At 38.6% G+C, this 16,283-nt stretch overlaps 1 protein-coding gene across 1 annotated transcript in view; it reads left to right on the top strand.

Annotated features, from left to right (window-relative positions):
* The window catches only part of RBBP6 (RB binding protein 6, ubiquitin ligase), a 2,624,906-nt gene that overhangs the window by 1,032,012 nt on the left and 1,576,611 nt on the right, over nt 1-16,283 (top strand). Inside the window, exon 8 of the mRNA XM_044089398.1 lies at nt 13,292-13,431. Coding sequence (XP_043945333.1) covers nt 13,292-13,431 — 140 coding nt within the window. The remainder of the gene's footprint in view (nt 1-13,291; nt 13,432-16,283) is intronic.

Here is a 16,283-nt window from a genome sequence, read left to right as displayed (position 1 = left end):
TCGCAGAGGTAACTTTCACTGGAGTGTTCAGATTTAGGAAGCATGTTTCTATCCTTCAGATTTATTATGAGAGTGAAGAACTATTTTTCTTGCATACTACAAATTCACAAGGAGCTGTTTGATTAAATGAACCACTTTCCAGGTGGTCTGCCTCAGGGCAACTTGAAATTCAAGTTGCAGTCTCAGTTGGCAGCCATGTGGTTCATAGCAGGTTTATAGCAAACATCCTCATGTGTCTCTCATAATTATGCAGCTAGTATAGGTAGAGCAGCAGGCATTGGCATAGCCCTGGTACCTCATATCTGGCTGCATCTTAAGGTTTTAAGGGTACAGAAAGGCAGTTCTTGATGGCTTTTTTAGTGGATTGGTGCTGTTTAGTGTTGCTTTCACCTTTCCGTTTTTTTTTTTTTTTAATCCAGTTCAGTCTTAAATACAAAGACTTCTTGTTAGTTGATGTGAAGTTTCTGTGTATACATTCTGTGGAATGCATTGGTGACAGTGTCATCTTTGGCTTTGGTGAGGCTAAAAGTAGAAAAATTGAGGATCTGTGAGAGGCTGCTGTGCCCACAGCAGTTTCCTGAATGATCACCAGCCAGAGGTGGTGGTAAGTGGAAGAACCAGAGTTACTTTAGTACTTTTCCTGAGGGTGTTTAAGAAGTATTTCTGAGACCTTGCTCAACTGTCCCACTTTGAAGGCAGTCGGCTGTTATTTTTACCTTCATTTACATGTGGCTGGCTATCAGATGGGCCAAGTAGAGGAATTCAGTAATGTACAGATGATGTATGATTTCCTTCTACATTTCATCCCAGACACACAGGACCCTCCCTTGCTAGACAGTTCACACTATCAAAAGAGGGCAATAAAGGAGGGAGGTGTTAACTCTCAAAACAAGAGGAGAAAATGTGCCATCCATGAGGTCCCACCAGACTACCTCAGTTTGTCCATAGTCCTTTCATGTGTTCACTGTACAGTCCATTATTTTCTGTCAGAAAAGAATGTGGTGTATGCTGTTTGGACCTGTAGGATGCTTACCTTCATGCAAGTCACCAAGGAGTTCAGGCAGATTTTGCCCTTATCATTTGAGAACCAGATACTACCCTTTTGCTCACCACAGCCCCCATGATGATCACCAAATGCATATACAAGGCTGAGGTAAACCAGATGTTACAAAGGGTAAAAATGTTTTCTTATCTAGGTGACTAGATACAAGCCAGCCAGATTCAAGACTGACTAACCTTGCAGATGACTATTCTTTGTAAAGTATATTTAACACTGTAAATTCTGAGGTGTAGCTTGCTCAGGTGTTGACATTTATTGGATGCAGTCTGTACGCAGTGTTTTGCAAAGACCCGTTTGTCTAGTTTGGATCCTTCTCATGCACATGGTTAGCCTCACACTGACCTGTTCAGTGCCTGCCTTGGAGCCTTTGAACGCATGGCAGTGATTTTAAGCAGCGATTCAGTGTTTCAGAAATGTACGTTTTGTAAGCATTTTAAGAAAAATAATTGTATGCAGATGTGTCTAAACCATTTTCAGTTTTATGTTTCAACATTTTATTTGTATGTAATACTGAAATAAAGTAAACTAAACTATTTGAATTAACTCTGTATAGTATTTACACAGTGTGCTATGGAGGCATTTCCCTGTTATGTAACAAGTCATAGTGACATTGATCATTTTCTGCTGTATGTAAAAGTATTCCTATTTTAAGTCAACATGTATAGATTATAACTGTAGATTTATTTCTCATTGTAATGTTAACCACTTTGTAATATATCCTTCGGTTATTACTAAGCCAGTGGCCCCAATAGGCTTTCCAAAGCCTATCCATGAATTCATATATATAATAAACAGGATAAATTAACAAGAGGCATATAGTTTTTTCTTAGGTGGCAGAGCATTTACAAGCTTCCTCTGTCCTGTGGAGAGAGAGAGGTCTGAGTCGGGGTAAACGTTTGATTTCCCCTCCACTGGTCCAGGTTGTGTTTTAGAATAGGATGAGGGAAACCTTGCTTCACAGGGATTGCATGCTTGTTCCAAAGTAGGGGTAGTCTTTGAGACATTCCTGTCTCTCCAGCATGTTCTGTTTGGTACAAACTAAATTTAGATCCTTGGATTGGGTATTTCTAATGCTGTTAGAATTTATTTTAAGCATGTCCCTCATTAAGGGATTAGGTGGTGCATTATAAGCCAGGCACAGATCACCTCTTAGTAGTTTTTTTAGGAGACAGAGTATAAAAAATAAGGCTTTGAAGCAGTTTGTGTTCCATGTGGTTTACACCTCATGAGGTACTTCCATATCACTGTTGCAGTATTCTTCAATGAAGAGATTCCCTTCCTTGGGTAGCCCAATGTCTGGCCAGTATACCAAAGCCCTAGGATTTTATAGATGTCGTATATCTCAGATGTTCTTGGTGTTTCACTGTTGTAGTCAGTTTCACTGTTGTAGTCATCACATTTGGGTTATCTGCTTGCAGTAGCCCTCGGTCGGCCTGATTATCAAAGTCTTTGGTCCTGCGTCAGTTGCTATCTCATCTTCCATGACGTCAGGTAGTCAGGGGTATAAAGCATGCAGCTGACGCCATTACATAAGTCTTTCTTGCCATGTAGTGCTCGAAGCATTAGCAGTTAGCAAGTGCCGGTCGGCCGACTCCTGAAATTTTCATTTTCTAGTTTCATAACCGAAGTCTTCAACTATTCGAAGTACCCCGTTGGGGAAACTTTTTCTTGCTCTAAACTGATGTCAGTAAAAGTCAATAATTGTATTTCTTGTGGAAAGCAAATACCTCAAAGATTTTCATTCATACTGTATTCCTTGCCTAGGCCCTGACCACGACGTACCTCACTGTTGGTGTTGTGCCTTATTTAAACAACAAATTATTCGTTGGTATATTTACGCTTCTAAATATTTTGGTACTCTGTTCAGTTACCCAGATATGGCTTTGGTAAGTTACCCGGCTACCGACATTCTGAAAAATCGCAACGATAAAGACAGACAGACTGCATAGGTTCAAAGCTGCCGACGCCACTTCTCCTAAGCTAGTCGCCAGTTCGCCGGTACTCAGGCGCTTTCGCAGCCCCTGACACCCACTACTTCAGATTTGCAGGCCTCTACTGTGACCCATTCAGAGTCTGGTATGCTGCAAGATGCTTCAACTGTGGAACCTGCGGATGTCTCTACCTTGGATAGGCCCTGAGGTGGTAAGTTTCACAGCCCCCACGCTAAAGGATAACAGTGTCCAAGATGCAGGAACCTTTACAAATGCACTCTAAGAGCACCTACAAGGATGCATGGATCGTGCCATCCATAGCAAAACCTAAGAGAAGGAATCCAGTCTGGTGGACCCCTGCCATAAACAGGCTATGCAATAGGAGGAGGAAACTAGTTAAAAAAAAAAAAAAAGCAAATCCCAAGAGGGAAAGACATCCCTGATCAGTATCAATAAGAAACTAAGGTCCCTCATAAAATCATCCAAGGCTAACTGCGAAAGAAAAATAGCCAAGGATTCGAAAGATAACCACAAAGCCTTCTTTAGCTATGTCAAGAATCTAAATGGCAACTTGCAGATATGCTCTGAGCTAGTGCAAAATGGCAGGAAATATACTGAACCTACTGATATTGCCAACATCCTGGCAGATAGATTCAGTGCAAACTTCACCCCCTCTCACCCCCAAACGGGCCCACAACAATACCGGAAAAGTGTAGTGTCCCGGAAATCACAGACGCACAGGTGAAAACAGCCCTTTCAAAAACCAAAAGCACAGTGTCAGTGGGGCCAGATGGTGGTCAATGGGGCCAGATGGTGTCCCAGGATGCATTTTGCACGAACTACAGAACGAACTAACCCCCCCACCTAAACATACACTGTTCAGCCTCAGCCTCTCCTCCACAGGCTACGTGCCCATAGAATGGCACACAGAAACAGTTATTCCGCTCCACGAAGGAGGGGCCACAACTGACCCTGGTAACTATTGCCCCATAAGCTTGACTAGCCTGGTCTGCAAGACTATGGAGCGCATCATCATGGAACTCATTAACAAAGACATAGGGAGTCTCCAAACACTTGACCCAACCCAGTTCGGCTTTAAGGGCAGATCATACCTACTAAACATGGTTGACTTCTTTGAGACAGTCACCAAGGCCATAGATGAGGGGAAGGAAGGTGGTTCACACAGCCTACCTTGACCTCGCCAAGGCTTTTGACACCATTCCCCACTCGGGAATTTTAGAAAAACTTACCAGCCTGAACATAAACCCCTACGTCATGAGATGAGTTGCCAACTGGCTTACAGACAGAACTCACATGGTAAGAATAGCGGGCTCCAGGTGCATCTCTAAACCAGTCACAAGTGATGTCCCACAAGGCTCTGTCCTGGGACCCCTACTCTTCGGCATATACTTCTCAGAAGTGCAGGCAAACACAGGAGGACTGTGGCTAACCAAGTTCGCCGATGACTGCAAACTGGGAGCCATAATTGACTCTCCAGCTGACATGGACATTCTCCAAAAGGGCCTTACTGAAACGGACACTTGGTGTCAAAGTCATGGTCTCAAGCTAAATGCCAAAAAATGCATAGTCATCCCATTTGGGAAAAATAAAACACCCATGAATTACCACATAGGTGGCAGCCCCCTTAATACAGAAGAGGTATTGACAAGTTTTCATGTGGATTCAGAATTGTTTGAGACACCAATATTTCTTTTATATTTGGTAATTTTGACATAAGAGCCATGGCCGTACTCATCTGCAGTATCGCTGTTTTTGTGATCATTGCATTTTATACATCTGTCTTGTAGATTCATATTTTTATTTTGGATTGCCATTAGAAAAGACCTGTGGTTACAAAATTTATATAGAATTGCCATTTTTTGCAATAAATGCATGTTTTAACTGAAGCTATTTGCATGTGGTGATCAAGGAGCGATAATGTTACTTGATGGCCTGGATCGTCCTTGGTGAGTTGGCGATATAGATTTGTCACTTTATATGGCAGTCCCTATGGACTTATGTTAGCATTAGGGTGTGGAGAATGCTTTTTGCAATTGCCGTAAGTTTCATTTGAAGTGATATGTGTACATTGACTGTTACACAATATTATTATTTGACTGACTACATTTACTGTTAAGAGACAGTGTTATTGGTCAGTCACTCTACTCAATCGTTCTTGTGAACCAATGTTGTATTTATAATTCTGTTGCCTTATTGGCTATGAATTTCACAAATGGAGCATTTTCCGATATTTTGTTTGGTCGCTAGTTCTGCTTTTCTACCTATAGGAGATCAATGTTTTAGTTACAACCATTGGTTATTAATCAGCCAGGATGTAAGAAATGATTGGTTAAGTCTTTCTTTTTAAATGGGAAGCAGCAATACGTTTTTTGATCTGATGAAGGCTGAATAGCCGAAAGCGCTCATCTGTTGTCATTTTATTATTTTGTGTACTCTACTTGACTTGAACATTCATTTGATTAATAAATAGTTTGTCTTACTGGATTGTCTGTTTGGGATGCAAGAAGCTTAAGAGCCATATTGTCGTCATCGTGGTGCTTTGAAGTCTTTCCTTGTTGCTGCTTTTTTGTCTTCGGCACCTTCAGCAGAAGTTGGAAGTTTTTCTCAAAATTTCCGTTTATATTTTCGTTAATATTTTTTAATAATGTTATTAATCTTTGAGGTGTTATGACTATATGTAACTGTATAAAACAAATGCAGCCCCTCACAAGCTGTAACAGTCCCAGTTAAAAGAATGATGCACTGGCACACTTTAGCGTTAGATGATAAGAATCCTTCTTTAATACGAATTGTTAAAACAGAATAGCTTCACAAACTGGTTGAGCGCTTTCATCTACTCCTGTAGATTTCCTCAGAACCATTTGAAAGTGCTTAATTACATATTATATAATCTCCTTTCTCCAGTAGCATCATCACATTAATTAGTTAAAAACAATTAATGACTAACCATGTAAAGCTGTTTAAAGTGCACAGTGCTAGATTCCATCAGATCTGTTCCTTCCCTCTAATAACTTATTTTTTAAAAAACCTTGTGTATGTCTGTATTGTTTTGAACATACATTCATATTCACATGTCATAAATACATTACATTATAAAATTATTAGCTATTAAAACCTCATAAAGCTAAAAACTGTAAAAAAATAAAAATAAATAAATAAATAAAAAATACAAAAAGCCTCAAAGTGAATGGCTGCTTTAACATCACATTTTTCTGTTTTTATGTTGTCATAAACACCTTAATAAGAGAAATATCCTAGATAACACTTTACTTTTTGTCCAACATGGGTTTTATAGATATAGTATCATTGAGCCCTGGGCTTTCTGATGCATTCAGTTTTATTTGCCAACGTGTCTCCTTTTCCATTAGTTTTTTCTTTGTACCCCCCCCCCCTCGGATTCTCTAATATGTGTTCTAGTATACCAAACTCAAACATCTTGCATTCATTATGTGCTTCACAATGTCTCCACAATGCATTATTTCCATCTTGTTTTCTTATCTTATAACAGTGCTCATAGATTCTATTTTTCAAACACCGTGTGGTCATTCCTACATAATAACTTGGACATGTTTTACACTTGGCTAAATATCTAACATTTCTTGTTCTACAATTCCCCTTACAAAAGGTGATATTAGTCTTGTGAATATTATCCAGAATTATAATTGTTTTCCCTATAATAAATCTGCACTGATTACATCTACCACATTTAGTTGTGCCATTCTCACTTTTGGTAATGCCATACATCCTATTTAACCTGGATTTTAGGTTAAATCCATTTCTGTACACAAATGTGGGTTTTCTTCCTACTATATTATATACATTGTCATCAGTTTCTAATATATTCCAGTTCTTCTCAATTACGTCCCTAATTTTACCTACTTCAGGGGCATATTGTATAACGCACGCTCTTCTATACTCCTGGGTAACTATATGTCTGAAGAATTACTATTTACCATATTATTTCCCAGTATAGGTTTGTATTTCTTTCCCCATTCCTGAGTGACATAGTTCATTCACTACATCCACTATCATCCCTTTTGGGTAACCTCTTTCTTTGAACATCTTAGCTATCTTATTTAACTCCTCAACCATATCTTGATAGTTAGATGTCATCTAATTTATATAGAAAAGACACATTTAGTAATGATTATTTAGAGTTCAACAGTTGTCACCCACCACACCAGAAAAAAAGCATCATCAAGGGACAATGTATACGAGCGGCAAGAATGACATCTAACTATCAAGATATGGTTGAGGAGTTAAATAAGATAGCCAAGATGTTCAAAGAAAGAGGTTACCCAAAAGGGATGATAGTGGATGTAGTGAACTATGTCACTCAGGAATGGGGAAAGAAATACAAACCTATACTGGGAAATAATATGGTAAATAGTAATTCTTCAGACATAGTTACCCAGGAGTATAGAAGAGCGTGCGTTATACAATATGCCCCTGAAGTACGTAAAATTAGGGGCGTAATTGAGAAGAACTGGAATATATTAGAAACTGATGACAATGTATATAATATAGTAGGAAGAAAACCCACATTTGTGTACAGAAATGGATTTAACCTAAAGTCCAGGTTAAATAGGATGTATGGCATTACCAAAAGTGAGCATGGCACAACTAAATGTGGTAGATGTAATCAGTGCAGATTTATTATAGGGAAAACAATTATAATTCTGGATAATATTCACAAGACTAATATCACCTTTTGTAAGGGGAATTGTAGAACAAGAAATGTTATATATTTAGCCAAGTGTAAAACATGTCCAAGTTATTATGTAGGAATGACCACACGGTGTTTGAAAAATAGAATCTATGAGCACTGTTATAAGATAAGAAAACAAGATGGAAATAATGCATTGTGGAGACATTGTGAAGCACATAATGAATGCAAGATGTTTGAGTTTGGTATACTAGAACACATATTAGAGAATCCGAGGGGGGGGAATACAAAGAAAAAACTAATGGAAAAGGAGACACGTTGGCAAATAAAACTGAATGCATCAGAAAGCCCAGGGCTCAATGATACTATATCTATAAAACCTATGTTGGACAAAAAGTAAAGTGTTATCTAGGATATTTCTCTTATTAAGGTGTTTATGACAACATAAAAACAGAAAAATGTGATGTTAAAGCAGCCATTCACTTTGAGGCTTTTTGTATTTTTTTATTTATTTATTTTTTTTAATTTTTTACAGTTTTTAGCTTTATGAGGTTTTAAAAGCTAATAATTTTATAATGTAATGTATTTATGACATGTGAATATGAATGTATGTTCAAAACAATACAGACATACACAAGGTTTTTAAAAAATAAGTTATTAGAGGGAAGGAACAGATCTGAGGGAATCTAGCACTGTGCACTTTAAACAGCTTTACATGGTTAGTCATTAATTGTTTTTAACTAATTAATGTGATGATGCTATTGGAGAAAGGAGATTATATAATATGTAATTAAGCACTTTCAAATGGTTCTGAGGAAATCTACAGGAGTAGATGAAAGCGCTCAACCAGTTTGTGAAGCTATTCTGTTTTAACAATTCGTATTAAAGAAGGATTCTTATCATCTAACGCTAAAGTGTGCCAGTGCATCATTCTTTTAACTGGGACTGTTACAGCTTGTGAGGAGCTGCATTTGTTTTACATTGTTGGACAGGCCAGTGAATTTGATTCAGTTATATGTAACTGTATGTCTACACTGATCTGAATTAAACGATCTGAAGTTGTTGATGTGATGTCCTATCCCACCTTCATTCTTTACTGGTGGGTTCGGAACCAACTGATCCACTGTTCAGACTCTGCCGCTTTCAAAAGCTCGACATCCCCAAATAGCTGTTGGCTTACTCCCTATCCCATGTTGCTCTGTGGAATTCCCCAGATCTCATTTGCTGCTAAACTGATCGGGCATTTCCTCAACTGGTTCTGGCTAAGTTTGATCCTTTTTTCTTCAGATATGTAACTATTTAGCTTGTTTTCAACTTAAATTTGTGGACGATTACTTTATTAGTGCTTTAGCTAAGTTGTTCACAGTCTAGACTCTGCTGCTTACTCTTGATCGCTGGGGATGTTGTTTTTTGTTTTAAGGCCTGCAATCCACCCCATATCCCGTTTCCTCTGTGCGATTGATTTTTTTACATTATTATTGCTATTAGGATTATTCATAGAGTGGTATTGTAGTGTGTGTGTGTGTGTGTGTGTGTGTGTGTGTGTGTGTGTGTGTTAATACAGTTTAGCTTATTTAAATTAGAGAGCGACTCTGGCTTTTTTACTTGGCTCATTCTTCTAGAGCCGTCAAGTGTGTTTTGTAGTTGAAGCTTTTGACAGCCTGTAGTTTGTAAAGTTTGCTTCTCATATAGTGCTAAACCCTAGATATTTCCCTGTATCCTTCTTGGTGTGTGTCTTTTTTTTGTGCTGTTCAGTTTATTCATATATCTATCTATATCTATATATATATATATATATATATATATATATATATATATATATATATTAACCCTTTTTTCCCTCTAACCAGCCCTTTTTTCCCTCTAACCAGCTCGTTCAACTTAGAGTGGTTTCTAGCCTGTTTTAAGTTGGAGGGCTTTCCCCACCTGTTTTTTGCTGTGTGTATGTATGTGTGTGTGTGTATATATCTATATATATATATCTTTTCCCACCTTTAGTGTGACCTAGAACCTGTACAATTCAGTTGAAAAACAAACATCTGTTAGGTGTAAAAATAATGTACAAGTACGCTGGTTGCATAAGTGTGCACACCCTTAAACTGATACTTTGTTGAAGGTACCATAATGTTTATAGGAAGGCAGGAAGTCTGACTATTTCCTGAGGTTGATATTCTTTCTTACTTGATGTTGCTTAAAGCAGTTTTAGTAAGATTGCTTCAGCTGGAACCACCTTCCTCAGAACCTTAGGAAAAAGACTACAGTAAATTCAGACAAAAAATTATTACACACTGAAAAGGACCTACTACTGCACTCCTTTTTACAGCCAGCCAGATCTCCTTCCATTCATCAAAAAACTGTGTTAACCTGTACATTACTACACTAAACATAAAGATAACACAACCACTTTGTCTTGGAAGCTAATGCAGAAGATTAAGGCTGTGAGCTGTTAAGGAGCTGCTTACCATAGTTCAGAGTTTGATTCCCTCCATTTGCCTGTGTGACACTGAGCAAGTCACTTAACCAGGCAGTTCTGTGGGATAATTGTGAATTACATTAATGAAGTTTGTACATATGTAAATATTTCATACTTTTTCAGTTTTTATAGTCCTGCTTAAGTTTGTCTACAGATTTAAGCGATTCAGTTGTATGTTCACTTGAATTTCTTTCAAAATCTATGTTAAACACTATTATGTTCTGTTCTGCTGTGCTTGTGCTTTTTTAGTAAACTAAACTCTGGATTGTTGCATCTGCCATTTTCCAAGTTGTGGCTGAAAATGCAAGCAACAGCCCACCTACCAGATAAATATCTTGTATTTATATAGAATTGCCATTTTTTGCAATAAATGCATGTTTTAACTGAAGCTATTTGCATGTGGTGATCAAGGAGCGATAATGTTACTTGATAGCCTGGATCGTCCTTGGTGAGTTGGCGATATAGATTTGTCACTTTATATGGCAGTCCCTATGGACTTATGTTAGCATTAGGGTGTGGAGAATGCTTTTTGCAATTGCCGTAAGTTTCATTTGAAGTGATATGTGTACATTGACTGTTACACAATATTATTATTTGACTGACTACGTTTACTGTGAAGAGACAGTGTTATTGGTCAGTCACTCTACTCAATCGTTCTTGTGAACCAATGTTGTATTTATAATTCTGTTGCCTTATTGGCTATAATTCTGTTGCCTTATTGGCTATGAATTTCACAAATGGAGCATTTTCCGATATTTTGTTTGGTCGCTAGTTTTGCTTTTCTACCTATAGGAGATCAATGTTTTAGTTACAACCATTGGTTATTAATCAGCCAGGATGTAAGAAATGATTGGTTAAGTCTTTCTTTTTAAATGGGAAGCAGCAATACGTTTTTTGATCTGATGAAGGCTGAATAGCCGAAAGCGCTCATCTGTTGTCATTTTTTTATTTTGTGTACTCTACTTGACTTGAACATTCATTTGATTAATAAATTTGTCTTACTGGATTGTCTGTTTGGGATGCAAGAAGCTTAAGAACCATGTTGTCGTCATCGTGGTGCTTTGAAGTCTTTTTCCTTGTTGCTGCTTTTTTGTCTTCGGCACCTTCAGCAGAAGTTGGAAGTTTTTCTCAAAATTTCCGTTTATATTTTCGTTAATATTTTTTAATAATGTTATTAATCTTTGAGGTGTTATGACTATATGTAACTGTATGTCTACACTGATCTGAATTAAACGATCTGAAGTTGTTGATGTGATGTCCTATCTCACCTTCATTCTTTACTGGTGGGTTCGGAACCAACTGATCCACTGTTCAGACTCTGCCGCTTTCAAAAGCTCGACGTCCCCAACTAGCTGTTGGCTTACTCCCTATCCCATGTTGCTCTGTGGAATTCCCCAGATCTCATTTGCTGCTAAACTGATCGGGCATTTCCTCAACTGGTTCTGGCTAAGTTTGATCCTTTTTTCTTCAGATATGTAACTATTTAGCTTGTTTTCAACTTAAATTTGTGGACAATTACTTTACTAGTGCTTTAGCTAAGTTGTTCACAGTCTAGAGACTGCTGCTTACTCTTGATCGCTGGGGATGTTGTTTTTTGTTTTAAGGCCTGCAATCCACCCCATATCCCGTTTCCTCTGTGTGATTGATATTTTTACATTATTATTGCTATTAGGATTATTCATAGAGTGGTATTGTAGTGTGTGTGTGTGTGTGTGTGTTAATATAGTTTAGCTTATTTAAATTAGAGAGCGACTCTGGCTTTTTTACTTGGCCCATTCTTCTAGAGCCGTCAAGTGTGTTTTGTAGTTGAAGCTTTTGACAGTTAGCCTGTAGTTTGTAAAGTTTGCTTCTCATATAGTGCCAAACCCTAGATATTTCCCTGTATCCTTCTTGGTGTGTGTCTTTTTTTTGTGCTGTTCAGTTTATTCATATATATATATATATATATATATATATATATATATATATATATCTATCTATCTATATATATATATATATATATATATATATATATATATATATATATATATATAAACCCTTTTTTCCCTCTAACCAGCTCGTTCAACTTAGAGTGGTTTCTAGCCTGTTTTAAGTTGGAGGGCTTTCCCCACCTGTTTTTTGCTGTGTGTATGTATGTGTGTGTGTATATATCTATATATATATATCTTTTCCCACCTTTAGTGTGACCTATAACCTGTATTGAAAAACAAACATCTGTTAGGTGTAAAAATAATGTACAAGTACGCTGGTTGCATAAGTGTGCACACCCTTAAACTGATACTTTGTTGAAGGTACCATAATGTATATAGGAAGGCAGGAAGTCTGACTATTTCCTGAGGTTGATATTCTTTCTTACTTGATGTTGCTTAAAGCAGTTTTAGTAAGATTGCTTCAGCTGGAACCACCTTCCTCAGAACCTTAGGAAAAAGACTACAGTAAATTCAGACAAAAAATTATTACACACTAAAAAGGACCTACTACTGCACTCCTTTTCACAGCCAGCCAGATCTCCTTCCATTCATCAAAAAACTGTGTTAACCTGTACATTACTACACTAAACATAAAGATAACACAACCACTTTGTCTTGGAAGCTAATGCAGAAGATTAAGGCTGTGAGCTGTTAAGGAGCTGCTTACCATAGTTCAGAGTTTGATTCCCTCCATTTGCCTGTGTGACTGTGAGCAAGTCACTTAACCAGGCAGTTCTGTGGGATAATTGTGAATTACATTAATGAAGTTTGTACATATGAAAATATTTCATACTTTTTCAGTTGTTATAGTCTAGCTTAAGTCTGTCTACAGATTTAAGCGATTCAGTTGTATGTTAACTTGAATTTCTTTTAAAATCTATGTTAAACACTATTATGTTCTGTTCTGCTGTGATTGTGCTTTGTAGTAAACTAAACTCTGGATTGTTGCATCTGCCATTTTGCCAAGTTGTGGCTGAAAATGCAAGCAACAGCCCACCTACCAGATAAATATCTTGTATAGCTGCACTTCTGAGTGATTAGCTGAAAACAGCTGTGGTGCTGCATAATGATAGAGTATTCAACATTGCTTTCTTTGCAAACAGTTAAAAGCTGACTACTTTTTTATGTTTATTTCTTATTAAAATATACTTGTGGTACTACCCATTTTAGGACAAGAATTTTGAAGCTGCAACAAGGATCAAGAAAAGCACTGGAATCCCGAGGAGTTTCATGATGGAGGTGAATGATCCTAATATGAGAGGTGCTATGCTTACCAACACAGGAAGATATGCTATTCCTACTATTGATGCGTAAGTGCCACGTAGTACGTAAATTAAAGCTTTAAACTTTTGTATCTGTAGTTACCTGTTTTGATTTTTAACTTGTCTCCTGTGGTTGAATGTGGAGTGTGTAACTATAACTATTAATGTGATGTCATTCTTGCCCTTATTCTCTCTTATTCTCTCTGGTGGGTTGGATATGAAGCATCGGATCCATCTCTGCCATTTCTCCAGCTCGTGGTCTTCAGCAAAGCAAATGGGCCTAATTCTTTAACCATAATGCAACCCCGTAATTAAATCAGATCTCATTTGCCACGCAGCAAAGAGGTTGGATGCATAGCTCTGGGCCGAGTACTTAGTTTTTTCTGAAGTTATATTATGTTATAGCTTTCCTAATTTTTCTAAAATTAAACTATCTTTTTCTAGCTAGTTCTTAACCGTGCTCTTGATTTTTTTCCCTCAGTTGACGTTCATTTTAATTAGAGGGCGTCTAAGGAATGTTCGTTTTTAATTAGAGGACTTTCCTTTCTCCTTTCTTTAAATAAATAAGAAAAAAGGTTTTATTATATATTTGGTTAGCATATTCTCCCGTAGCCTGTTTAAATTAGAGGATTCTTCCTATCTTTTTGACTGTGTGTGTGTGTGTGTGTGTGGTCCATTAAGTCTGTTTAAGTTAGAGAACGTATTCTTGGATCATAGGAAGTTACTAGGCTATTGGCCTTAAGGCCCTTACAAGCCTAGACAAGAATTTACCCCATATTCCAACAAGTCTGCACCCTATGCCAATGTCAAGCAGGGACACAGGCAGAATCCCAGGGGTGTATTTTCTGTTCCCCATCTAGTTATCCAGGTTGCGCTTAGAAAGGTTTAATGAGGTAGTCTGTTTTGCGTGGAGCGGGAGCCTATTCCACAAAGGGGGGAGTCTCTGGGACACATCTGTCCTCCAACAAGTCCTGTTGATGTCACAGACAAAGTTGAGGTCATGCATGCGGATTACTCTAGCAGAGCTTGACTTGCGGATATGCAGCAGTCTCATCAGGGTGGGGTCTAAGATTGCTTTGTATGCTAGGCAGAGGTCACCTCTGAGGAGTCTGTAGGAGACTGAGTAGAGGGACAGGGCTTTTAGCCTATCTGTGTAGGGTAGATGTTTGAGACCCTGGATTCTCCGGGTGAGGAACCTCTATGGTCTCTCCAGCTACTGCATGTGCTTTGTGAGGTACATGCAGAATGGGGCATTGTACTCAGTAATGTGTCTTATAACGGAAGAATACAGGGATGTTATGACCACCTTGTCCCCTGGATGAGGTACTCTTACTAATGAGGTGGGCCATGTAGAAAGCTTTTCCATACAACAGAGGCAATGTGGTGGTCAGAAGTCAGTTTGCTGTCAACCGGGGTGCCCAAGTCCCTCATGACTGACTGCATGCTTCTAGGACCTTATTATCAATGTGATAATTTGTGGGGATGTCATTCTCCCCAAAAGGGATGATGCATTTTTTGTCATTTAGTTTGAGGCCATGTTTCTGGCACCAGTCATTTGTTTGGGTGAGATCCTCTTGGAGGATGTTCATCACTTGGAGAATTGATGACGGCATCCAGCTTGCAGTCATCTACAGACTTGGTTAGCCATAGCCCACTAGATTTGGCCTGCACCTTTGAAAAGTATATCCCAAACAGCAGAGATCCCAAGACCGATCCCTGGGGTACACCACTTATTACGGGTCTACTACTTGAGGTGGCTTCCCCTATTTTGACTAAGTGGGTTCCATCAGTGAGCTAGTTTGCTACCCATCTTGTTACATGTGGGTTGATACCTAGTTGAGAGAGTTTATCTATTATACCTGAGTGGGGGGAATAGTATTGAAGGCCTTAGTCAGGTCAAGGTAGGTGGTGTACACAGTCTTCCCCTTGCCTATGGCCTTGGTGACTGTCTCAAAGAAGTTGACCACATTTAACAGGCATGACCTCCCCTTGACAAAATCAAATTGTGTGGGATCAAGTGTCTGGAGGTTTCCATTGTCCTTGTTAATGAGGTCCATGATCTTTTCAATGGCCTTGCAGATCAGGCTAGTTAGGCTGTGTCTACAATTTCCTGGATCGGTGGGCACTCCACCTTTGTCAGAGGGATGACAGTAGTTGTCCTCCACTAGGCTGGGATGAAGCTGGTAGTCAGACCTTCGTTGAATAGGGTGCCTAATAGTGCTGCAAGTTCTTGCTTGAGGTAATGTAGGATGCAGCCTGGAATGTTATCGTGTCCCATGGAGGCTGTATTTTATGCCTTTGAGAGGGCATGATCACTTGCTCCCTAGAGATAAGGGAAGGGGGGCAGGTACTGGGGCTGGCCTGTTTTACTGATGGTGGACAGATGAGTGAAGTTTTCACTGAACTTCTCTGCCAGCAGGTTGACTATATCTACAGGGTTTTGTGTATGTGGTGTGCATGACCACTAGTTTTGAGCAGATCTGGGCGCTTCCCTTGAGATTGTGGACATATGTGAAGAAAGCCTTATGATGGACTTTAGTAGATGTGGCCAGTTTGGACTCAGCTTTGGAGAATTTCACTAGTGCTGTTATTTGCTTGTTCAGGCTAAGGAGAGATTGCTTCCAATTAGGCACCTGCTCCTTTTTGGTCCTGGTCAGCAATATTTTTCCTTTAATATAGTTTATTTATTGTAGATGTCTACCAGACAGGCTTACTCTTCCTTGAGGACGATGAATTTGTTCTGTGTGGTGTTCCTGATTCCGTGCAGCTGTATAAATGCTCAGATACTTTGGTGTAGGCTTGGACATATGTGCCAATCTCTATGCAGGAGGAAGTGGCTGTGAAGCTTTTTATACCTTTTCTCAGGAGGTTGTAATCAGCTTTGGAGACTTTTTTTTTTT

Source organism: Protopterus annectens, chromosome 12.part0, assembly GCF_019279795.1.
Source record: "Protopterus annectens isolate FY-2018-M chromosome 12.part0, PAN1.0, whole genome shotgun sequence".
NCBI lineage: Eukaryota > Metazoa > Chordata > Ceratodontiformes > Protopteridae > Protopterus > Protopterus annectens.
Note: the sequence above shows the minus strand (reverse complement) of the source record. Positions and strands in the feature narration are given on the sequence as shown.